Source organism: Artemia franciscana, chromosome 5, assembly GCF_032884065.1.
Source record: "Artemia franciscana chromosome 5, ASM3288406v1, whole genome shotgun sequence".
Classification (NCBI taxonomy): Eukaryota; Metazoa; Arthropoda; class Branchiopoda; order Anostraca; family Artemiidae; genus Artemia; species Artemia franciscana.
The window spans coordinates 48,501,269-48,528,247 of NC_088867.1; the positions used below are offsets into that span (position 1 = coordinate 48,501,269).

At 34.1% G+C, this 26,979-nt stretch overlaps 1 protein-coding gene across 1 annotated transcript in view; it reads left to right on the plus strand.

The window, feature by feature from the left end:
- The window catches only part of LOC136027527 (dorsal-ventral patterning protein Sog-like), a 167,361-nt gene that overhangs the window by 89,015 nt on the left and 51,367 nt on the right, over window positions 1-26,979 (plus strand). The window contains exons 6-7 of the mRNA XM_065704875.1: window positions 4,861-5,078; window positions 19,258-19,635. Of these exons, the coding sequence (XP_065560947.1) occupies window positions 4,861-5,078; window positions 19,258-19,635 (596 nt within the window). The remainder of the gene's footprint in view (window positions 1-4,860; window positions 5,079-19,257; window positions 19,636-26,979) is intronic.

A 26,979-nucleotide genomic window follows, 5' to 3' on the forward strand; every position in this document is an offset into this window, starting at 1 on the left:
AGGGTTTGAAAAAACGATCGCAAACCTATGAAATAAAAAAAAAAAAGACAAAAAGGTAGGTGAGTTGAGGATACCGATTTAAAAAAAAAAAAAACTAACTTAAAGGTGTCTGAAGCTCCTAAAGTATTTTGATAATGACATATTCACTCATTTTGCCCGAAATTCATTTTGATAAGGACAATATATAGGTGGCAACCCTGCTCAGAAATCCCGATGTCAAAGTGCTAACCTACAATTTAATATTTGAATGACAAATGGATAGCCTTAGAGTTCTTGGACGCATATTCTGGTCTATCTAGCATTAAATGTCACCTTCTTATCACTCTCTGGAAAACCACTTGAAATTTCACTTCATCATTCTCATAATATTTCAACTCAACCATTAAATCGTTTAAAAGTCCTTGTGCTTTTTTTTTCCTGGCCACTCATCTTAATGCCAGATATCTATTTCCTCATCCTGGTACTACTTCCATTGTGACGGTTATTCGTTCGCCAGTGTAAATGTTTGATATTTTTCACAAATATACAGTATACTATGTGACATCATAGACAGTGCAAGGATAGACCCCCTCCTTCTTTTTTGTCGAACATTCATATTTTGATCATTATATTTGATTTTTGTCCCTATAGATTTTTGCCCTCCCCCTAGATTTTGAAAAATACGTATTTTTGTAATTCGTTCGAAAAAAGAAAAACAACAACAATGCACCCTCCCCCCTAATTCTTAAAAATAAGTTCCCCTCATTTCGGTGTTTTGAAAGCTGTGGACAACATAAAGTACACAGAGGAAAGGAAAAAATAGAAAATGTGTTTCTTTTCATCAAATTACATTTTCGGCCGCTCGTCAGATATCCATTTTGGTTATTTTGATGGTGTGTGTTGCGTTCGTCAGAGTACATTTTTGACATTTTAAACAGATGTACTAGATATTGACATTTATAGATATGACATTATAGATATGAAATTTATACTAGATACTATATCATTAGACTTCAGCCGATGGGACTCCCTCCTCCGCTTTTGGTCGAAAAATTGCGTTTTCACTATTGTATGCATTGATAATTTAGGAAATTAAATCCGACTAATGGTATTTCGGATGCGGCAATTCTAAAAGTGGTGTTTAACTCGTACACAACAGAAAATATACAGGAGAACGAAAAAACGGAAAATGTGTTTCACTTTCCTCAAGTTTTGTTTTTGGAATCTCGTCCTACCAATGATAGTGAAAATGCAACCTGATTGTTTTAGTTGGTTTAGGTGGAAACTTACACAACCATTTATATCTTAGCAACTTATGAAAGACCAGTAATTCAATGTTTATGCAGTTATGCAGTTTTTGATATTAGTTGGCACCAAATTTAAAAAGAAAAAAAAAACATGGATAAAAATAAGCAAAAATGCTAAAAAATATTGCACCTAATTGCTTAAGAAGGATTAACTCTACTTTGTATTTGGGAATAAAAACATTGCTAATGTTTGAATTTTTACGGATGAAAAGCGCTGTTAAGTTTAATTAATTAGCTTTGCTTATCTATCTCCACGGATCAATCTGACAATACTGACGTGAAGGTGGTGCTGCTCTGAAAACTTCATAATTTTGAAATAGTTACACGAAAAACCTTCGAAAATCAAGGTTATCAGGTAGGAATAGACCTAGGATGGGTTCAGGTGGGCAAATAATGGTTTTATTTTGATGCCCTTGGTACTTCAATGCCAGATTTTTTTTTTTTTATTTTGGCCGTTTCGTCGGCTCGTCCTTCAGAGTAAATGTTAAATTTTTTTGTATAGATATAAAGGACATAATGAAATGTCATAGACTTAGCCTAGGGAACGGACTTACCCTCCTCTTCTCTTTGTCGATAGTTCATATTTTAATCATTACATTCCACTTTTATTGATTATTTAGGCAGCTATATTCATTGAAGCGACATTTCAGGAGCGGTAATTTGAAAGACGGTATATTAGTTCCTGAATAGCTGCATAAAAAAAAAAAAATGTGAACTCGGTCACAGCATTAAATTTACTGAGGACCGGAAAAAACTGGTTACTTAGGAAGCGATTGCTAAGATTTTTTTGCTGTCAAAGGTATAATAACCAAAAGAAATTTAATAATATTTATCCAACTTCTAGTTTTTCTTTTGAGCAGAAAAAGGTGGCATATTGCATTTTGGAAAAAAAAGAATTGTTTTTCATAAGTATTCTAGGAGATAAGTAAAGCAGGAGAAAAGTCCTAGAGTCACAAAATCCGTGGAGTCGTCCGTTTTCCACCATCTTAGGATATCCCTGTGTGCCGGACAGTTCCACCTCGCGCGGAGCAATTTTGCCATGCGTAGCTTCGTTCTCGAAACGCTTGTCGCAGTTTTGTCACGCTTGGCCCGCGTCGTCCTGTGTACTTTATTTCTGAAAGTCAGTTACCCCTTGGCACTATGACAGTGTCAATTGTCACCAGAGCGAATGTAAACCTTAAAGAAAAGCGTGGTTGCCACATGTTGCCACTTAACACCTGACGGATGCGTAACTCAAAAACACATTATGTGTATTTTTTTAAATTAAGATTCATAGACTGTCCCCTCAAAACACAGCATGTTGTATCAGTTAGGTCTATCCGTTTGTCTGTATCTCATTTGGATTTGAAATATATTTACGAGTCTTTCATTTGGTTGAAAATACACTATCTCTCTTTTTTTTTCTTCTTATTTTTGGGAATTGTTTGGAATTAAAGCTTTTGATGCCCAAGTTGTTTCGATCGTATCTCGAAGTCACGAACATGCATTGCAATGATTATTGGTAGTTAATAACAACTACGACCGTACCAGGGGGGGTTGACCCCTTTTCCTCCAAAGTATTTCTCGGAGTCATAAATTGGTCGTAAAAATGCGGGTAAAAGGACTACTTCTAAAAAAAGAGAAAAATTCTCTGACCTGCGAATTGATTTTTAAATACAGTTAACAAACCTCTAGACCCCCCTAACAAAACTTGTTCTAATAAACTCCCCTCCACCGAACAAAACCCTTGATATAGCCCTAATAAGAGCCATAAAAACATAGGCGTATTAAAATAGATTAATACAGCTTGCGTCAGTGTCGAGATCCTTGCGCTTTTCCTTTCAGCCATCAGCATGGGTTTCTTAAAGTGTTTGAAGCGGACAAAACCGGTTATTTGAGTCTAGTTCTCTGAGCTGACTGATTGATTAATTACCATTGATCACCACCATTATTTACCATCAGCATGGGTTTCTTAAGGTGTTTGAAGCGGACAAAACCGGTTATTTGAGTCTAGTTCTCTGAGCTGACTGATTGATTAATTACCATTGATCACCACCATTATTTACCATCAGCATGGGTTTCTTAAGGTGTTTGAAGCGGACAAAACCGGTTATTTGAGTCTAGTTCTCTGAGCTGACTGATTGATTAATTACCATTGATCACCACCATTATTTACCATCAGCATGGGTTTCTTAAGGTGTTTGAAGGGGACAAAACCGGTTATTTGAGTCTAGTTCTCTGAGCTGACTGATTGATTAATTACCATTGATCACCACCATTATTTACCATCAGCATGGGTTTCTTAAGGTGTTTGAAGCGGACAAAACCGGTTATTTGAGTCTAGTTCTCTGAGCTGACTGATTGATTAATTACCATTGATCACCACCATTATTTACCATCAGCATGGGTTTCTTAAGGTGTTTGAAGGGGACAAAACCGGCTATTTAAGTCTTGTTCTCTGAGCTGACTGATTGATTAATTACCATTGATCACCACCATTATTTACCATCAGCATGGGTTTCTTAAGGTGTTTGAAGCGGACAAAACCGGTTATTTAAGTCTAGTTCTCTGAGCTGACTGATTGATTAATTACCATTGATCACCACCATTATTTACCATCAGCATGGGTTTCTTAAGGTGTTTGAAGGGGACAAAACCGGTTATTTGAGTCTAGTTCTCTGAGCTGACTGATTGATTAATTACCATTGATCACCACCATTATTTACCATCAGCATGGGTTTCTTAAGGTGTTTGAAGGGGACAAAACCGGCTATTTAAGTCTAGTTCTCTGAGCTGACTGATTGATTAATTACCATTGATCACCACCATTATTTACCATCAGCATGGGTTTCTTAAGGTGTTTGAAGGGGACAAAACCGGTTATTTAAGTCTAGTTCTCTGAGCTGACTGATTGATTAATTACCATTGATCACCACCATTATTTTTAGATGTGTAGTGGCTGATTACCAGCTCGCTTATTACATCGCTTGTTCTATATATCTATTCAGGTAGTAATTCTATGCATAAGACCCTAAATTCTCCTTTTTTTTGTTCTTTAAAATTTGTTTTGCTAATATTCTTCTTTTTGAATTACCCCAATCGAATAGTATCAGTATTTGATTCGAGATTGAACCAAAACTGTATCTATGGGGGTTTAGGGAGTTTGACCCCTCCCCTTTAATTTGTTTGCTTGGTTCGTAAAAACGTAACAAAATGCATATAAGCAAATTTTTGATATGTTTTTAAAGCCCCCCCCCTTCCGAACAAAAATCCTGGATATGGTCCTGGCTTGAGCCAATGCTCAAATGTTGGAAGGGCTGGTTCCCCAATTTGCGAAGATCGTCAGATGGCCATGGGCACAAAAGACAAGCAGACACATTTAGTAAATTAGGTGTTAAGCTGGAGATATAGTTATGGAGGGTAATGTCCGATAGCTGTCATGGTATATGGCATTGATGGGGAAATCAGCCTCTTGTACCCCAACTGTTAGGCTATTTTCTCTTTTTGGTGTTGGGGGAATGCGTCCTTCAGTCTACCCATAGTAATAATAAATTTCGAAAGTGACTTCGTGACTTACATCTAGTCTTCCTCGCAGATTTTGCTGGTGTTCTTGTTGGCCCCCTGTCTATGCAACCAACATTTTCAACAGCAGTTGGCAGCGTTCGACTGTCAGCACATCGTAGGAACTTACATTATTCGGTGACTGTGACCCCAGATTTCAAACCAAAAGGTATACAGTTTATGAATGACGAAGGCACGGTTCTCGAAGAACAAGAAATCAATGACAATGAATACAAAGAAGCCACTGGGAAAGTAAGTAATATTTGTATTATTCCATTCAGTACAATTGGTGCGAGGGGAAGATTTGTTTCTTCCCCCTCGCCTTTCACAACTCTTCGTGTCCTAGTGAAAATGCAAACTTAAATTAATATTCATTGGGTATCAATTGTTTATTGAACTAGTTAACTACTTCTTATCTAGTTGACTAGATAATTATCTGTCAGATATGTTAACTGTAAGCCCTTAGGTTACTCAGACGAAGCGTTTTCTTCCAGTGTTTTATAACCGTATGAGACTCCAACACCAAACATGAAAAAATAGCCTAATATACAAATTGGGGACAAGACGCTAATTTCGCCATCCATGTCATAAATTTGAGTTCAATTCAAATTTAAGAAATCAATTCAACGATAGACTGACTTTTATTTTTACAGAAAAACAACTGTTTTCTTGGAGTTTCTGTGTTTTCAAACCAGCGTTTTACATTTATAAATATAGATACTAGGCGAGGCTATCAATAAATACACTAAATGAGATTTAACAAGATTAAACCTTTATAGCAAGTATTTGTACAAATTCAGAATTTGAAATATTCGGGATTCAGTCAGCGTAAAAAAGGATTGAAAACAACATTATTTTAGAAAATGAAATCCAGATCAAAAGCGGTATTAAATAAACTCAAATTAGTTAAATGTGTCAGTTTTGCCTTGAAATGTGAAATTTCTTTGTAAAAATATGGAACTGCTTAAAAAGGGTATCGTTCTAAAAAATAATTTTAGGTGAAAAGGTGGAGTAAAATACACTCAAATTCGTTAGATTTATATGCTTTTAGCTAAAAAGCGGAACCCGGTCTACCCGGTATTTGAAGTCAGTTACCTAATGGCCGGGTCGCATTATAGTTTCTGTTGCCGATAATATCAAAATTACGCTGAACTACAGCGAAACTTATGTCGTTCTTTCATAAATCCTCGAGCCAAATAATGTTCAACATTCAAGCATAAAATGTGTGTTAATATTTAAGACATAGCTGTTTTTTAGTTGAAAAATATGAAAGCTTTGAAGAAAGTTTTCCTGTTTGTAAAGTGAATTTAGCGAAAGATGAAAAGACATAGTATTAGCAAGTAGCCTGTACGAGAAGTGTGGCCCAATCGCACTTTCTAGGACTATACTGAAAGATTGAGATGGCTAGGGCACGTTATGTGAATGACGAATCGCCAAAGATTATCCTTGTCAGCAAACCGTCTAGGGCTAAACGAAAGGCAGGTCATCCTCGGTTGGGGGGAAGGATTTAAGAGAAATGGGAACTTCCTGAGATGGTGTAAAGAGAGATGTTTCGAATAGATTGGCCTAGAGGAGGAGCTTGCTTAGCTGTGCTAGCCTCAGGTGGCTTGATCCTGCGGTGAGTTGTTAGGAGTAATAGTAATATAGTTGGGAACAGATTGGTGTTGACAGAAGCTTTCCAAACCAAATTTTTGGCATGTCAATATTTTGCTTCTTGAGTGCAACTGTTACAATAAAATCAACGGAAAACACCACTTGTTCATAAAACTTGTTTTTTTCATCGATTGATGTAATATCAGGTTGGCTTGAGCGTAAGAACTTGGCTGGAGCAACTCAAAAGATGTTAAGTTAAACAGTATGTATTTTATCGAATAGTGACAAAACTGGAAGTTTGTTGGTTATTTTTGTAATCTTTATAAGGTCCTGTTGTTTCACAAGGAAGGTCTTTCTTCAGTATTTCATTTTCCATATATTTTCTACTTTCCATTCCCAAAGTACCAGTTTGCAAGAATGCTGGGAGTATAAAAAGAGGATGACGAATCCCGGAAAGTGTGAAAACTTCTAACTTATCAACCAAATAAGAATAAAAAAAAAAGATCAGACAAACTGAAAGAACTAGCTTTTTCCAGGGGGGGGGGGGGGGGGGGCTGTAAATACAGTTTTCTTGAAAATGTCACAGTGACTTACGAATTACCGTAGATGAATTTTCTAATGACGATTGACATTGAAATAAATTAAAACATCCTAATTGATTTTGTGGACTGTTTGTGGGTTGTAGGGCTTAACAGACATGCATAGACTGTGACCAAATTTTTTTTTCTAACTTGCTTGAAGATTTAAATTAAAAATAAATAAAATTAGGCGCAAGGTCGTATCCAGGATTTTTGTTTGTGTGGGTTTTAAATATATGAAAAAATAACTTTACAATGTGCAACAAAAATCTGTTTTATGCATTTTGCTACTGTTCTAAGAGTTGAAGAAAAATTTTAGGGGAGATCTAACCAGGTAACCCCCTTCCCCTGGCTACGGCCGTGATTGGCGTCACTATAATGGTAGGTAAATTTACTTTTATTGTTCATATTTAGATAATGGGCCGTTCTTTAGATTGTTTGAACTAATGCAAAATCAATAATATTTTTTTTTTGTACCAGGTTCTCAAAACTCTGTAATAACCCATTTAAATCTTATTCTTTTTGAGGGTGGATAAAAATCTAAATTCATTTTTCAAGATAATAAAATGACACCCAAAAAATAATGAACAAAATGAACAAGGTCCTAATAGACACGATCAAGCACGTGTGCTAGAATCGCTTTTGGAAGTCAGTTGAAAACCGGTTAGACTGCAAAAAATTGAATTATCGAGAAAAAAATATGGTAAATTGCATCTGGTGTGGGTCCAAGAGTGTAATGTGTTTCTACATGGATTTAATTATCATTTGAAATTTCCGTATTTTGAAGTGAAAAAATAGCATATGCAAATTTCGCTAACAGAAATTGGTAACAGTAGCGAAATTGGAGGTACAGCAATTTTAATAGCTAAGAAAAAGTATCATTCGAAAATGCAATCAATTTCAGATCGATTGGTGATCCTACGAAAATATTTACACGCTCAGCACAAAAAATTGTCAATTCCGTTACTACTCAAAATTTTATAATAGTCAACTATAATAGTCATTAATAGTCAAATACAGATTATATTAGATTTTATTTAATTTTGACTTAATTTAATATCAATTATCAGCAATAACTTAACACAAACATATCGCCTCCAAATGCCACAGCATGATACGGAGGAGGGATAACCAAACAAATCCACAAAAAAATAACATTAAGCTCAGAAGGGGCTTAAAAAACAAAACACAACATCATGTACCCTGCTACCACTAGCTTAACGCACAACACTGGACGCCTTTCTTAACTTATATGAATCAAAATAAAACACTAAGTTTTAATGTTTTAGTCCATTTTAATCTACCTACTATGCATCTTATTAAATTAATCATAAAAACCATAGTTTGAAAACAATCTATTTTCAACAGCCTTTTAATTCTTTTAAATCACTACTTTTAATGCTCTAGTTTAACTTGAAATATAGAAACCAAAAAATAAACTTTATTTCATTTTATTTATTTTAGTATTGAATACAATTAACTTTGCTAAGTTTTGCATTAATTTTCTTGTTGATAGTTGAACGAAGTCGATTAATTTCGCTCAGTTTTTTCTTATTTTCATACTAAAATCGCTTTTTATTTATAAGCGATTATTATTATTATTATTATTATTATTTATACTTATTAAATATTAAAATCGCTTCTTTCAATGCTCTAATTTAACTTGAAATATAAACCAAAACTTAAACTTTTATTTCATTTTCTGCAAAGTCTCACATAAGAAGTATCTCAGTGAAGTCATTCCAAATAGAATAAATTTTATATATACTTGGTAACATAGGAATTTTAGCAATACCGTTCGTTTGCCGAGTAAATTAACTCGCGACATGCCTTTCTTTAAGGTGTGGCGGAGCATATCCAGCTCCCCTCCCCCCGTGCTCCAGCGGTCGTGCCGTTTATATTAGTTGGTTTTAAGTTTGTAAGTATCCTTAGTCTGCGTCGCATCTACCTCTCCCCCTTCCTTTGTTGTTTTTGCAAGGTCGTAGTGTTTTGTATCCAATTCATGCCAAAAGTTTATTTGAGTATCTCAGAAGACAATTCGATCTAGTCTACTTTTTCAGTTTTAGAGGTTGGCGGGATGGTTAAATTTGTGCATTCACAAGGATAATAAATAGAATGTCTCACACAGCTTGTGTAAAGAGAAAATATGGTTAGTTTTGAGGTTTCATTATCAATGGACTTGGCTGTGCTCTTAACTTTGCATATTTGCAAAATAACACAAAAAAGAGGGCCATGCAAATTCTTAGGCCATTGAACTCATACACGCACAAATTTGAAGCCGATTTGAGTAATCCAATTTTAAAATTTTTGTCAAAGAAGACTTTCCATATCATTGGACGAATGCCAACATCAAAAAGAACTCTGGGCTTTTTTTTATCACTGAACTCGTATTTATTCCACTTCATGTGAATCCATTCGATTTGGATCGTTTTCTTAAGGTTAAAAATATTGTTTATTTTAAATTCTTAAAGTAGGTTACCTAACTTACTTAATTTAAATAAAAAATTATTTAATTGGTTTTGCTTAATTGTTTATATGGTTCATCGTGACAACACTGACAAAAATCTGGTGCTGCTTTAAAAAACTATATAATCTTAAAACAGCCAAAATATTTATGTTTGTTCATACCTGAAAATCACGCCTTTTGAAGATTTTTTTTTTCTGACTGTCTCAGGATTACGAACTTTTTAAAGCAGCACTAGATTTAATCAGTGTTGCCAGAATGAACCACACAAATAATTGAGCAAAACTGATTTGTTTGAACGGTTTTGATCCGCAACTAATCCAAACATTATTAGTTTTTCTAATTCCGCACTAAACCTTTAAAGGGAAGCTAAACCTTCTTAAGCTTTGGTGCCATCTATTTTTAGTTAATTTTTCATATGTTTCGCCCATGTTTGTTTCTTTTATTTAGCGCTCGCTACTACCAGGAAGTTTCTTTAATTTCTAACATATAAATTTTTACTTACCCAGTTCCAAGAATCGGTTTCCATTTTCACTGTCCTTGGTAATCTAAGGGCAATTCATTCCTCTCATTAACTGGTGGGCCGAGAGAAGTTGATTGCAATTAGAGTTTTAGATTGCATTGCATTTTTGTAGCGAGTGGATCTAAAAGAATTATATCTATGATCAGGTGAACAAATCTTTTGTAATTATTGAAATTGGTGAGTTTAATGCTTTTCAATTCGGTCCGTGTAAAGTTGGCTTCATGGTTGTATCGGTAGCTGCAACTTAGTTAAGGACGAACCACCGTCCATAGTAACAAAAAAAAAAATGCATTTAAAAACTGGCCAATGAAAAAAAACTGCAATTTCTAGCTGATCCAGGAATGACAACCTTTCTCTAAATCAGTCCTAATGCCAAAATGTTATTTTGAAAACAAATTTAAATAAATTTTGAAAAATAGCTTGAAACCTCTAAATTGGCGTTGTGCCGAAACAAGAAACACACCATTGGAATCGCCATGGCCAAAAATTATTCAGAAAACTTACAGTCCCCTGGCTTTAGCAACAATGAAAATAATGAATACTGATGTGCCCTCCCCTTTTTGGTTTTTTTCCTCCATTGCTTGGGGGGCACTGGAACATCATAAAGAGCTGTTTAAAGGCTCATTTCAAAGGAAATTGCTAAATCTACATATTTTTGTAAGTTTTTAAATAAAATCCTTTTTTGGCAATATCACTTGCCACTAAGCCACTCCGTTGCCACAAAGCAATAATCGCCCACATATTAATTATCTTTGGGTAGAAAATAAAGGTGTATATTCGTAAGACGGTTACGCTAGGTAAAGAACCGCTCTAAGACTCAAACACTCTCAGGCATTTTTCCTGTTAGGTGTACTAAAATCAAAACCGATGATTTCTTCGCTGTTAGATTTATGACTTTGGCAGATTGACTTCTGAGTTGTTCATATGTGGTTATTTCATGAGCAAAGATGCTCATGAGAATAAGCTTCTCGTATTTCTTTCTGTTATACTTGAAACCACTGAACCATTTGAAGAAAACCATTATTTTCATTGTTGCTAAAGCCAGGGGACTGTAAGTTTTCTGAATAATTCCATTCATTAAGGTTTATATATATATATATATATATATATATATATATATATATATATATATATATATATATATATATATATATATATATATATATATATATATATATATATATATATATATATATATATAATTCATGCACATGTAAGCATTTATGATTGTTTTCAAATTCAAAAAGGTTTCATGTTCTTAAGTTTTACATAATTTCCATATTGTCCATTTCAATTTTAGATTTATTCTTTGCTTAACTTTTCACACCCAAGATAATTACCGATCTAGCCTTCTCATTTACGGAAATACTAGCAGTTTGTCTCTTATTTCGGACGGACGGCTTGATAGACATAACTGCAACGCAATCCCCAGCGGGTGATTATGTAAATGACTTGTTCAACAAGAAGATAGCTTGATTAAGAATAATTAACATATGTTCTTTCAAAAGCTTCTTTCGTAGCAACAAACAGAAGATCTGTCGGTAAAGAACAGGCCGAATATGGCTGCTGTCGGAACTCGACATCCAAGAATTTTTTATTGAATGCTGGGTATCCCTTTTGCCATAGTAGAAGGGAAAATGGATGAGATGGCCTTGAAGATATTACACTTTTGGTTAGAAAAAGATGCCTATAGCTCGGCACGAATATTGTAACGACGCCATTGGAGTAAAACGAACTCTGTATTTTAAAATATTCTAATGCATATATTTCAGTTTGGTAGTACTTAAGACCATTGGACAATTTAAAACAATCATAAATGTTTACATTTCCGCTGCAGAAATAAGTGTTTAGTATTAGTGTTTAGTGTTTAGTGAAATAAGTGTTTTCCGCTGCACAATTTTAGTGTCAACCGTTCGCTGTTTAGAAACATAATAGCAATATATAAAGTGGGCAATATTTTTTTGGTTGGGGGGAGGGGTGATGATGTTTTGTGATGCAGTGCACCTTTGGAAATAAGATGATTAAGTATTTATGATTATTTTGAAGTAGGTTTCAGATTTTTTGGAGGGTGGTACCTCAAATAATCCCGTGGTCTTCGGTATTACCTCTTTTTTTATTTAAGTATTCTGAAATCATAGTTTGAACTGCAAATAAATGTTGATAAAAAATGTGATTGCATTGTTTCAGGGAAATACAAAAAATAATTGCGGAACCTACCAAACTTTGCCCCTCGCCCTGTTTTTAGCCCCTTTGGTTCGGCTGTTTGTAGCCCCTTTGGCTCGGCTATACGACAGAGCTGTGTGAGGTAATGAAGGAATAAGCTCACAGGACTGAACTGATTAGTTTTGCAGAAAACAGTCTTCGTCTTTTATATATATCCAATATCTAGCATTACATACAAAATGAAATTGCATGTTCCATGCCAAGTATGTTATACTCGAGGTTTGTAAATCGCATGTGGTCCGATGATAAACAATCAGGGACCTGTAAGATTTATTAAAATCTATCAAAAACTGAATCAACACTGGTTTATCAGGGGAACGGGGGACCATCCCCTTCGCTACAGATTTTTTCTGGTGCCCTCTTCCCCCTTTCAGAATAAATTTGTCAATTTGCATATATATATATATATATATATATATATATATATATATATATATATATATATATATATATGTGTGTGTGTGTGTGTGTGTATTGTATATGTATATATATCTAGCTTTTTATGCTGATTCCAAATGTGTAAAATTCATTAAGTTTAATACTACTTATCAAAAGCCAAACACGATCCAAAGAAAATTTCTGTGATTTTCGAAGAAGTGGGGAAACATCCTTAAAAGTTCAAGGATCATTATAGAAAGTGGAGTTGAAAATGTGGAAGTTTGCATTTTGCCAGAAGAAAGATTACAGATGCAGGTTTATTTGTTTGTTAGTTTTTGTTTTTTTAGGCGTGATCATATCGAACTATTGGTCCGAGAAGTTCCTGAATGGAGTCATTCGAACAGATATTAAAAGTTCTAGTTTCCTTATAAAGTGACCGGAAATATTGGAGGGCAATTAGCCCCATCACTACGCCCCTTTTTTCTCTTCGGTCACCCGATCGAAATTTTCAGATGGCTATTTCGTTCAACATAGTTGAAATGTCAAATAACCATGCCTCTGGGGCGATATTACCCCAATAGCCCCTGGTGAAAGGGCTATAAGCTATGGAATTGCCCATTGTTTACAAATAGTATTTATTACTGGGGAGCATACAGATATCTGTCGGGGAAGGGGATTTTTTCGATCAGGATGATTTGCCACGGGGAGAATTTTCCACGCGGAAGAAATTTTTCGGGGATGAATGTCACGAAAAAATTTCTGGCATTTTTTCTTGCCAGAATTCCTTTACAAAATTCCTTTATTTGCCTTACTATCTCCTTGGCGACTCAACTTTAGAGGTGGAGATGTCCCACGGAAATTGTCTGGGGTAAATTTTAAATGGGTTTGAATTGTTTTGGGGATATTTCCATGGGGAGGGGGATCTTCCGCGGTGAAAATTTTCCACGAGGGAATTTCCTTCGGAAGAAACCTTTCGTTGGCCGGGAGATTTCCAGAAAAAACCCACGGAGGAGGATTTCCGGTATGATTTGAAAAACTATCCGAAATTAAATGAAAAACAAATCCTTTTTCATACCTTTTTTCAATACAAGATCCGTTTCATAGGAAGCTTTTTTTAAATACTAAAAAAAAAATTAGCGCGAAGAGTGAGGTATTGCAGAGGGGTATCTCCCCTCATATACGAACAAATTTCTCGCCGTTTTAAGTTATAATGTCGCTGCTTAGAGGAGACCGGCCATAACTGAGACAAAAAATCTTCTTTTGGGTGTTGCTCGAGTCTTGATGAAGCTATGTAAACGCTTCGAAAACCAATCAATAGCCTAAACATTCTAGTTTCTCCAAGAATTTTTACCGATTTTTGGCGTTGTTACATTTTTTGAAACTGGTGAAAGTCTAGTGTCAGTCATTTTGTCCTAAACGGAATCATAATGATGGGGTTAACTGGCACAATTATGTTATCTCAAAGGTAGGCGCATATTTTCTTGCTGAACTTTCGACTATGAGCTTATAAAAGTAAGCAATATTCAAAAGTGTCTCAAAACTACAGCAATATTCAGTTACATATCTCTTAAAAGACATTACTGAAAGACTCTTTCGGTGGAACTAATAAATTCACTCAAATCTTCCTGAAAAAAGAAATGCTTGGCACCTCTGTTTCTTCCTCCCGACGCAACTGGCGATCTCAGCTTGAGAACTACGCATCTTTTCTCTTCTGCAGATGTCTCTCAGCCCTTCAGTCTTCCGTCATGGGTTGAATTTTCAGATTTTTACGGAACAACCTAAAAAGTTGAATGTCCCAGTTATAAAGGTGTTCCTGTTATAGCCGGTCTCCCCTACTTGACATATTTTTTTTTTAGTTTAGAAGGAACTACTTTAAATCACCTTTCCTTCTCTAAAGAGAAATCTAATGCGAGCTTAAAAGCTTTGTAAATGAGCTTAAAAAATTTGTGTCTGATTATTATTGTTTTTTAATTGAATAATATAAAACCAAGCAATAAGTACTAAGTACATACATACCTGCATAGAAGAGGGAGACTGAGCCTTAGGATCCGGAGAATCTCCGGTAAAATTAAAAAAATTCGAATTTTTTATTTTAACCCCCTCCCCAAGAAGAATTGTCTGCTAACACCTGTAAGAGTTTGACCTGTGTGTACTTATTTGGCTATATAATTATTTATTTTCACCTTTAAGCGCCATCACATTTGACATTTTAAGTACTCGCAAACTGCTCATTTAATCGTTAAGGCCGATAGTTAAAAAGCTATTCTTATCATGTAATGTTGCTTAATATTATTTTAAAGACCCAAGTTAGACTTTGAATAAGCAATAAAATTTTGGCTGTTTGACGACAGTCGCAGTAACTGTCACCGACCGATGGGTTTTACATTCTATCGAAAATAAGATTGTTTCGAAGCCTATTTAAGTGAAATTATTCTGCTGCACAAGCATTTGCCGTAGATTAAATGAATCCATGATAGAGTCTGTCTATGATTTGGATATTTTGTTCTAACTTCAAGATCCCATTTAAACAGTCAAAACTGTTTTAGTGTCGACGATTACCAACGCCATCTTGTGTTTGGTGTTTCATGCCAGTTTTTGAGCATCTTAATTTGTTTTTCTCAGAAACTGAGATCAGACACTCATTACTACAGAAATTTCGCCATTTACTATAACTGCACTAATTTTGCTTTATTATTGCACAAAAAATGGAAAGAAATACCAGACGCTAGATGGTGCTGGTTTGTTGTCAAAACTAGTGCCATTTTTATTCCGATGCGCTATCCGTAGCCTGCTTTTTCATCCTGTGTCTAAAATTGGGCAGCATTTTCCAAGTTTAGACTTAAGCTCAGATTAGCAGTTAAAATGTTTACGGTTGTACATAGTTAGAATATTTAAGCCAATCAGGTACTTAATAGATAGTTTAGACAAATCCAGTGGTGAAACGATCCCTTTCTAGGTGGTATAATAGAGAGTTTACAGTGATTTAACTGTTGAGGTGGTGATAAGCTGTCCAACTACTTGGTATCATACTTTAGTCTTTCAGTGACTTTTCCATAATGTGTAAGCTGGACAAATATGTTTACTGGGGCGTTTCTGTCACCTCCCCCATCTTCATCAAATGACTTGTGATTTTCCACGAAATGAATATGATTGTTTTGAAACTCAGATCAAATCTGATGTCAAATGGTGGTGGTTTTTCCATAATTTTCTTATATAATTTTTAAATATAATATAATGATTATCTCTTTAATGATTTAAATATAATCTAATAATTGATCATTTAATAAGTTATAACAAGTTCATAATTCAATTAAATTAATCAAAATGACAATAATAGGACATTTTATATAGTTTAAATACATTGTTTAAGTGCCATTTTTATGTAACTCACTAGCCAACAAGTCGATGGACGAGGTTTAAAAAAGAAAAAAAATGTCTTGTAAGAACCAAAGAGAAAACAGCTTACCTTTTCCCCAAAATCTTAGTCCGCTTACCCTCTCCCCTTCAATCCAAACATAATCCCTGAATAGTCCAACTTGATCCTGAGCAACTTATCAGATCACATACAAAAATCGTCACCTTTTTATGAAAAGAAAAAGTTTTCCAACTGAAAGTAAGGAGCAACATTAAAACTTAAAACGGACAGAAATCGCTACGCATAAGAAGGGGGTTGCCTCCTCCTCACCATCTAGCTCTTTACGCTAACATTTTTTAGTACTTTTGAAAAAAGCTTCTTATTGTTCCAATTAAACGACCCTTGTGTTTCAGGTGTAGTTCTTAAAGAATTGGAAAAAAAAATTCAAGCTATAACGTAAAGAGTGAGGTCTTGAGGAGGGGGCAACCCTCTTCATATACGTAATAATTTCTGTTCGTTTTAAGTTTTAATGTTACTCCTTACTTTCAGTTGGAAAAACTTATTTTTTTCTATTTAATTTTTTATCGTTTTTTAAGTAATCTCAGGAAATCTGGGCCCACCTCCACCTCCCTACAGAAATATCCTCTAGACCAGTTGTTCTCAAACTGTGGTACGTGTACCCCTTGGGGATGCAGAAAAATATATAGAGGGTATGCAGCCGGCAGAAAAAAAAAAGAAATCAAATCTAGGATTGACAATTTTATTTTTATTTTATCTATGGTTTACTTACTATCGGAAGCTAAGAAGGGGTACCCAAAAATATTTTTGGGTAAAAAGGGGTACAGTGTCTTAATGAGTGTCTTAATGAGTTTGACAGTTAAACAGTTAAACAGTGTCTTAATGAGTTTGAGAACCACGGCTCTAGACAATTCAATCCCGGCGAAAATTTACCTAGGAAAATTTCCCTTAACAACTCCACGCGTAAAATTGATACGGAAAAGAGTAATCAAGAAATATAAAAAGAATTGTGTATAGGAATTCGGGCAAAATTCCCCCAGTGTACGATTTCCTCTGATAAGTTCTCCCCCTGGAAACTTTCCTCCCCGTGGAAAGTTCTCCCGTGAAAAAAAAGAAAATTCGTCTTCCCACCCTAGAATGTATGCATTCTTCCGAATAACAAATACTAGAAGTAAACAATGGGTATTTTTATAACTTAAAGACCTTTCCCCTGGAGCTATAGGGGGAGTCATATTTTATCCAAAGCATAGTTATTGGGCCTTTCAAATTCGATGAAAAAATGGCTATCTTAAAATTTTAATCGGACGATCTTGAGGTAATGGGGTTGGGAAGGGGGCCTAGTTGCCCTCCAGTCTTTTTAGTCACTGAAAATTGGAACTAGAACGTTTAATTTCCGTTTGAATGAGCCATTTAACGACATTCTAGGACCACTGGGTTGATAAGATCACCCCTGGAAAAAAAAAATATACAAATAAACACGCATCCGTGATCTTTCTTCTGGAAAAAAGTACAAAATTCCACATTTTTGCAGGTAGAAGCTTGAAACCTCTTCAGCAGGGTTCTATGATACGCTGAATCTGATGGTGTGATTTTCATTAAGATTCAATGACTTTTAGGGGGTATTTTTCCCTTTTTCGAAAACAAGGCAAATATTCTAAGGCTCGTAACCTTTGATGGGTTAGACTAAAAACTTATATATTTAAAATCTACATAAATCTGATTTTAGTTTTTTATAGTTTCGGTTACTATTGAGCCGGATCGCTCCTTACTTAGAGTTCGTTACCACGAACTGTTTGATTTTCAGCAATGAGATATAATCGCTTGGCGCTTGCCTTTGGGGACAAATGAAAAGCTACGCATTTTTCTTGTGAGCTTTTTTTTTTTTTTTTTTTTTTTTTTTTTTACAAAAGTCGTCTTGTAAATCTCTGTCGGAACGGCTATTTAACATCAAATATAATGAAAACGAAAAAAATTCACATAAAATCTTCATACAGAATGACGTAATGTGAAAGCACGAAACTCTTATAAACGTGTAAATCCATTACTGAGGGGAAAATCTTTTCCTTACGACATCTCTGGCTAAACCTGGATGCTCAAAAAAAAAGAGTAAAAGCTTTGCTTTGGCGATAAGTCACATTCTTTTTTAAGATAATATATATCCAGTTGGGACATATTTTGTTTTATGTCATAAATTTACAAAATGTGTCCCTTTTTTGCCCTTTGGTCCTAAATTTACAAAATGTGTCCCTTTTTGGTCTTTGGTTCCAAATTTACCAAAAATCTGTCCCTTTTTTGTCCTTTGGTCCCAAATTTTCAAAATGTTTCCCTTTTTCGCCCTTCGGTCCCAAATTTACAAAATATGTCATTTTTTGCCCTTTTATGTCTTTCTGTCCCGATATATGGGAATGTTTTCTACTGAAATAAAATGTGTCCAGTTGGCAACCCTGATCTGGACTCGCTAAATGAGATTTCTCTGCTACTCGCGCTCTTTAGCATCTCTTTATAATTTTGAGATTAGCGATTGTTCTATCCGGCTCAGAATTGAATTCCTCCTTGCATGTCTGAGCTGGTCTGTTTTTGTAAGTTTCTACTCCGTCAGAAGTTTATAGCATGGGGAAAACCAAGGTGTTTGCCTTCTCCACCGCTTGTAAGATCAAAACGCCAAAAATTGAGGCTTTTTGGTGAAGGGCTTTTTTCAAACATTATTATCTTTGCATATATTCTAAGCCCACCTCCAAACAAAAAATAATTGCTAGGATACCTATCACTCATATACTCATATGTTTGGGCAGGCCCCCAGTTTTTAAGTTGGGCACCAAAAATCTACGTTTCCGCGATTTTCATTTCCTTTTATCCATTCAGAGGCTGAGGCTGTGTATTTTTAGTCAATGTATTTTTTTTTGTTGGCAAGAATTTCGGGATTTTCGAGGAGAGCCAAAATTACAATAAAATGTTTTTGCTATAAATTTTCATTCTATGAACTTTAAATATATACTCATATATATATATATATATATATATATATATATATATATATATATATATATATATATATATATATATATATATATATATACTAATTTTAACATTTTAATTTTATTACATTATATAAATTTTGTTATTTATTAGCCTATATATTTTTACCATAGCCTATATTATAATCCTTGTTTTGTTATAATACAATTATTGGGAAGGAAAAAATCAAGAAATTTGTGTGATTCTGAAAAAATCATGAAAAATGGAAGAGCTTCTTAGGGTACATTTATGTCTTTCAAAGCTAAAAAAAATATCATTTTTAGGTATGTGGTGCCTGGCGAAGAATTCCTCGTATATACAGACATCTCCTCCGGAATGAAAAGTTATGGTTCGCCATTGTTTCCGAAGATGGGGCAATCCTCTCCACAGCGCCAATGCGGCACCGTTCTCTAGCATCTGAAGTTTTGAGTGCTCTTCTAGTCCCTTTAGACCCCAGTGCTGTTGGTGCTGGCGGAACCGCAGTTGTTTCTCTGTCGAGTGCTTCAAATAGCGTTCATATTACCTTGATAGTCAGCGGTTTGATGCAGCATGAGAAAAAAGAAGCGGATTCAACACTGGTCGTTAGTCTTGTTGCATCGAAGTCCGAAGATGGAGAGCAGCGTGTGATTGAGCAGCTTTTTAGTGTTCAGAAGGCGCAAGACGTAAGTGAAACCCTTTTCGCATAGTGGCCGTTCTGACATTTGGAAATTTTCAGGCCAAATTTTAACAAAATTTTCATTTATTAACAAAATCATTAATTAGTTATTTAATGATTTAGCTGTTTTATTATTTCTAATTTAGTTTTTAAATTATTTCCTTATTATTAATTATTTTAATTACTATTATTCAATTATTTTTCGATTCATGTTTCTTTATTAACTAATTAATAATCTTATTATTTTCATTTAATAACTGCGCCCTCTGCTTTAATAATAAAGTTTCAAAAACAACAAAATGATTATGGACCGTTGAATTAATTGTTTGAAATTTTGCGCCCCTAAACTTTCTTCGCCCGAGGCAAGTACCCCTTCTGTTCCTCCCCTAAAATCGCCTCTACCGACGTACCACGTAGCCAGCACATATTAAATATCGGTAAGCCTTCCCCCTGTCAAGAAAAAGACGCATGCTTCGTTTGGCTTAATTATTAAAAGTTAATATCGTCGTTTCCCCGTTGTTTACTTTACTTAATACATGTGTCCTTTGATTATAGCTAAGACTGAAAGTACGCCCCACGACTACCAGGTAAAAACGATAAGGTTCATTCTCTTTAAATTATTATACTGTACCAAATCCAGATATTTCCACAGATTTTTTTTTTTAGGGGAAGGGAAGAAATTTTGGGACTACGATTTCGATAAATTAAAATAGAGGATTGTTTGAAATTTACTGAGACAATTGTAAAAATACCGGGATTGTGATTGGATGTGTAGACCTCAATATCCCTTCCCGCTTGCATGACTGACTAGGCTACTCCGTCTGTTATCTATTATTATGGATTCCTGTTATCGCTTTTATCTATTGTGTCTGTCCCATAACTTAAAAGAGGGAATTAACGGGCTCCGAAGAATTGTTTCTAAACACACAGTTGGGGGGGGGGGTCGAACGTAATACTTTAAAATCTTCATTGTACTATGAATCACCCTTTTTTCAAGAATTGTCAGTAATGTCTACACTTAAGGGAGACATGCTACCATTGAAATTATGTCTCTAATCTCATTGGCAAATTCCAAAATATCTGCCTTCAAAAATCAAAACGTGTCTTTGCTACAATTAATAAAATGGACGTTGACTGCTTCCTGTCAACTTGATGTCTATGAAATCGCCAAGTTCAGGTTGCCACTCGGTGAAAAAATCGCTAGATTGTTTCTTGGTTGATTTAGTGATTTTCTTCAATAACCTAGTGGTTTATGTGCTAATTCAGTCATTTTTTAGGCAAATGTAAAATTCACTTTAAATAATGATAAATCGCTAGGAGTGGCTACCCGGGCCAGAAGTACTGTTTTCTCTTCGTTTTTTTTTATTATCTATTCAAAATGCGAACTTTAGTGTCATTCCCCGTTAAGCATAGCCTAATCTGTTCAAACTCTGATTTAAATTTCATTTTCTGCTGAGAATGTCTTTTGATTTTAGACGACTTAACGCATCTTTTGTTTCGGTGTAGGTTTAAATACTAATTGTTTCTTCAACTTTTCTCTTTTGGACAAAGTCATTGGCTAACATGAATTTGCGCCTTTTGGCTCAGAGGTGCCAAAACCTGTCAATTTAAAGTAGGGAATCGAGATCCCTTGGGCTTCTTTTTTGTAAAACTCGGATTCAGTTTGGTAAAAGTGCCAAACTGTGCGTCTATATTTTCAAAGATTCATTAATGACTCGAACCAATAACTCTGTCTTTATATTCACCAGGGTCTTTTTGCGGCTTGTTATTGCGGAATTCTTATTGAATTAGTTTCAAGGGAATACTTATTAAAAATTATTCTTCCGGTTTTTGAATTTAATTAATACGTCACTCCGAATTCCTAGATTTATGGCTTATCTTTACTCTGGAAATCATTGGAAGTTTAAGTCGTTCTTGAGACGACTTCATCCAGACGAGCTTTTTTTGGTAAATTTTGTGCAGTTCATATAATTGACTTACCAATAAATTGAAAATACCACTTGATGCCTTTTTTAATGTTCTTTACGATTGTTATAATCGCTTCTACCGCAAATTTTTGAGCTTGCACTTTTTGACCTCTTAAGAATGACGAATTTTCAATTAAGGTATGAGTTATCGGTCGTTTTCGACAAAATAATACTACGTTTTCTCAGCGCCGTTTTCTTGGTCATTTTCAACAAAATAATACTACATTTTCTCACTGCAAAAATTATTTATAATAAGGTTAGGTTAGGTCAAAAAGTGCTTAAATTAGTATGAAGGGCCCAAACCCCTCAGAAAAACTTAGCACCCATGATTTCGAACGAATTAGTTCTGTTTTTGAAAGGCTATCTTGTTATTTATGATAGGAAATTGAGAGGCTTTTTTTCTGTCTGTTAAGTTGAATATTTTAGTTTTAATGTTTGCGTTTAACGCTGCAGAAGACCACTGTTTATCGAACTTTTTAGGACCACAGTACCTCCTCCCTACCATTTAGAAAAAACATTTGGAAATATAAAATCAGTTACATAGTTCTTCCACTTTATCATTCTAGAGCCCTTGTCTAAGGGATGATAAAGCCTCTCGTGATACTTCCCGTTTGACAAACGAGGTGGTTTTATGTTTGAGACGTTTTGAGCTGAAGAATCAAGTTATTCCTTTGAGTTATTTTTAGTTTTTATTTTCAGTTATTTGAGTTTATGTTTGAGGCGTTTTGAGTTGAAGAATTAAGGTATTCATTTGAGTTATTTTGAGTTATTTGAGTTATTTTTGGTTCGTTTTGAGTTATCCGTTTGAGTGTTTAAAAGAACCTCTCTTTATTTTCCGAAGTCTCTTTTAAATGCTGTAATTTTATTCCTATTGCATTTATTTTTAATGTTAAAATGTACTTGCTCAATACAATCGGCAATTACACCGTAGTATTTACCATTACTTATCTTTTCATTCCTTAGAAAAAAAGGTTTATTCACATGAATCTCCTTGAACCTCGAAAAATGACGACCTCAAGTGTCCATTTTTGTTGTTTCACCCCTCCCCAGGGACGCCTATTCAGAAAGTTAAGGTTGGGTGATAATTCTTTTTCATTAATAAATGAAGATACAGAAAAAAAAATTATTTCTCAAAATCTAAGAGGCAACCCCCCTCACCCCTATTCCATCCCTTTAAAAACATTTTAAATGTGCACTTTTATTCTCAAAATGTTGCTATACTAGATTTTAATTTCAAAGAAAAAATAGGGTTGGAGGGGGGCATTTAAGGGAGGTTTGGAACAAATTGTTCGTAGTAAAGACATTAAGTTAAGAGTGATCCTCGAGTGTTTTACTTATATTAGAATTAATTTATTATTTTAGTTTACTTCTCAAAGTTTTTAAAGATCTTGTTTTACATTTTGGTTTATATTATAAACATAAAATATAACCATACAATAAACATAACAATAAGGTAACAATAATAAACTTCAACGTAATAATAAACTTAAAATATATTATAAACATAAACTGATATTTTATAAATATACAAAAATATTATTGTCTTTTTACAGTGAAAATATACATGTTCCATAAAATCTGTAATTGCAGTGTAGCATGTTCCCTCATTTCAATTGCTACTTCTAGCTTTCTAATGTCATGTTTTCTAATATCAAAGACAAACAATGGCGACGTTAATCTTTGCTTGAATCGTGCATTCACAACGTAATAAATCCTTGTTTTCAACAATTTTCATCCCGATGCTTCCAAATATTTCTCAAAAACATCTTATCGGTAATGACAAGCACCTCGTTAAGTCTTACACCTTTGCGAAAAGATACCGCCTTGGAAGCAATCACAAAAAGACCAGTAAATCCTCCGCGAATACCGCCCGGAGTTTCAAGTTGCAAAAATTACAACTAGGAGTCTTGTACCATTGGCGCCAAATAAAAGAGTTGATGCCCATCCCCTACCCTTATTTAGCTAAGCTTGGCTACTCGAGCACTCTCCCCTTTTTTCCTAATTCAGAAAGTCCGCTTAGAGACCAATATTTTTCGTAAGTACAATGGCAATTGTTTCGTATGATAGTTGCCAAAAATCAAGTCCGAACTTATGGGTCATTTATGCTATCCATAAAAAGCTCAAAGAATGTAATTCTCTAGTGATATCATTTTACTTAAATAATTTGAACAATTTTAAAATTAAAACAAATTCAGAAACCTGTTTTGCGCAATAGGAAAAAAAACCTTTTAATTTTTTTTATATAAAGAAACAGTCTGACAAACTTCTAAACTTTTGCAATACTTTAATCAGATTAAATTAAAATTCAATTAGAATCGGTTTTGTTTAAATACGGTAAAAAAAAATTAAAGGTGATATAAATTTAGAAATCTGTTTCGTGTACTAGAAGTTTTTTTTATAGTTTTTTTTTTTTTGTATCGAAAATGCACATAAAATGTTTCATTTGAAAGTTTCCAAGCTGTTGGAATACTTCAATTAAATCAATATTCAAATAAAATAAATTTTATTTGAATAACGTGCGAAACTTAAAAAATATTTAGAAGCCTCTTTTGCGCAGAACAAAGTCCTAACTTTTTTTTATAACGGAATAGTACGTAAAAATATTCCTTCTGACAAATTGCCAAGCTCTTCTGAAGTTTCGTTTGAATTAAACTAATATTCCGTTAAGATACATTTTACTTAAATAATTTAAAAGCTACGAAATTCTAAAAAATGTATGAACCCTGTTTTGTACAACAGAAAATTAACCTTTTAATTTCTTTGCAACAAAACAAAACATAAGAATATTTTGTTTGACAAACTTCGGAGCTTTTGTAATGCTTTCATTAAACTATTATTCAATTAAAATTAATTCTATTTGCATCATGTAAAGAGATCTAAAGTTGAAAGAAATATATAAACCTATTTTATGCAATACAAAAAAAAAAATCTCTTTTGTACCAAAATAGTACATAAAAATCTCTTCTGACAAATTTCCAAGCTTTTCTAACACTTAAACTGAATTCAATTAAAATCAATTTTATTTGAATAATGTCAAATTTTTAGTATTAAAATAAATGTTTTTTGTAATAAAATAGCACGTACAAATATTCTTTCTGATAAATTTCCAATTTTTATTAATATTTGAGCAAAATAAAATAGAACTAAAATCAGTTTTACTTAATCAATGTGAACGGCTTTAGAATTAAACAAATTTAGAAACCAGTTTTGCGCTATAGAAAAAAGCTTTAAGTTTTTTGTAGCTAAATAGCACATAAAAATGTTTCTTACGATTAATCTACTTCTTTTGCCGTATTTAAATTAAATAAATATTCAATCACTATCAGTTTTATTTGAACAATGTGAAGAATTTTAGAATTAAAAAGTCCGAAAACCTGTTTTACGCAATAGGGAAAAAACTTTGTTTACGAAAACCTGATCATTGTAAGTGTTGTAAATAAAACATTCTAATAAGTTATATGTAATTTATAAATTCATGTTTATAAACTTATCGGTTGCTAGGAAGGACCGTGGAAGGACATGTAAGCAGGAATTTATCTTGGAAAGGGAACAAAGTTGTTTTTTTCTGGGGGGGGGGGAATTATGAGTAAATTTCCGCTTGTTCTAAGTGCTAGCATTGTTCTACTTAGGGAAATTTTGTTTTATAAAAATTTGATTCCATTGAAAGAAATTTAAATGTCTCCATTCTGGAGATTATACGCATTACTATAAACGTCTCTGCATAACTCTGTTCGTCATACATATTCTAAAAGCCAGGATCGTGCACCTACTACCATGGAAGGACATGTAAGCAGGAATTTATCTTGAAAAGGGAACAAAGTTTTTTTTCTGGAGGGAGGGATTATTAAAAAAAAAGAAACTTGAAAATTGTTCACAGAAAGTTATTGGGAACATATCTAACATCTTTTGAGTGGATGGGGGAACGGCCTGAAGACCCCCTGTCATCTCAAACAGAAAGTGCATCACCCCCTATCTTTTCGGCATTCGGAAGAAATTTTGCAAAATCGGCAGAAATTTGCGAAGTTCCTGATTTCTGCAGAAAATTTAGTAGGAATCAGGTAGTTGTTTCGTAAAATCTACGAAGTTTGCCCCCCCCCCAATGAAAAGAGGATCGAGATGTCCCTGATAACTATGATACAAAATTAAAATAAAGCGTTTAAACTAGCAAATAAAAGACATAAATTATAAATTCTAGTAAGTCATATAATATTTATAAACTAATTAATATTAATAAATTTATCGGTTTCTAGGAAGGACCATGGAAGGACATGTAAGCAGGAAGCTATCTTGAAAAAGGAGCAAAGCTCTTTTTGGGGGGGGATTAATAAAAAAGGAAATATGAAAATTACTCGAAGAAGTTGTCATGAACATATTTTAAGAGTTGGACAGACATTCCGGGGGCTCAAAACTAGTAAATCCCCTGGATACGGCTTTGGACATGTTTTTACAAAATCCACCATCTTTGGTGGATTTGTCATTCATCATTCATCGTAGAAAATTCATTGGAAAATAAATGATATGGTACTCCCGTACAATCCAGAACACACTCGAGAAGTGAAGTTAGTTTAGTCATGAAATATACTAAAACGTGAAGAGAATATAATACTTCAGTTTATATAATCAGTTTATATTATAGGGGTTGGGAGGGGGAGGGTAAAGCAACCTAACATAACGTCACATTAACCCCATCCTACCCCCTAATGTGTAAATATATAGTCCAAATTATACCAGTCAAATGCATTCTGTCATCCGTCATTTTTCTTTGTGGCTATAAAACCCGTTATCTTAGATCTTACATTCAGGAAACTTCTCGAGTGTTCTGGATTGTACGGGAGTACCAATTTACAAATGAATTGCCGGCCGAAGCACTACCTTTTACAGACCAAATAAAAAGATGGGGAAGTTTCTCTCCCCCTCCTCGTCTCTTAATTTGTCTATCCACCTTTTTAATGTATTTTTATTTATTATTTTTATTTTTATAAATTAGATTTTACGTTTTATTACGTTTATTTTAGTAATGTTTTTTTTTTCTAGCATTAAAATTCGGACATTCCGGGACGATATCGTATCGTTCTCTATCCTAATTTTCCTATTTATATAACTGTTTTGTATCCCTTAGAATTTTGAGAAACCCTGGTTCAGACCGACGAATCTAGCTGGTTAACTTATTTGCATTATTGATATTGCTGCTTTGTGATTTTTTTTTGTCTCCCCGGGTGGCAACCCTGATTAACACTATGGCCCCTGCATAACATGAGAGACCATGCAACAAAGCTTTCAAATTATTATTATTTTTTTAGTTTTTTTGACGAAACACAAAAACTTCTAAGAGAAACAGATATAGAAAACTCTTAACGTGCAGATTGATAATTAATCCAAATTGA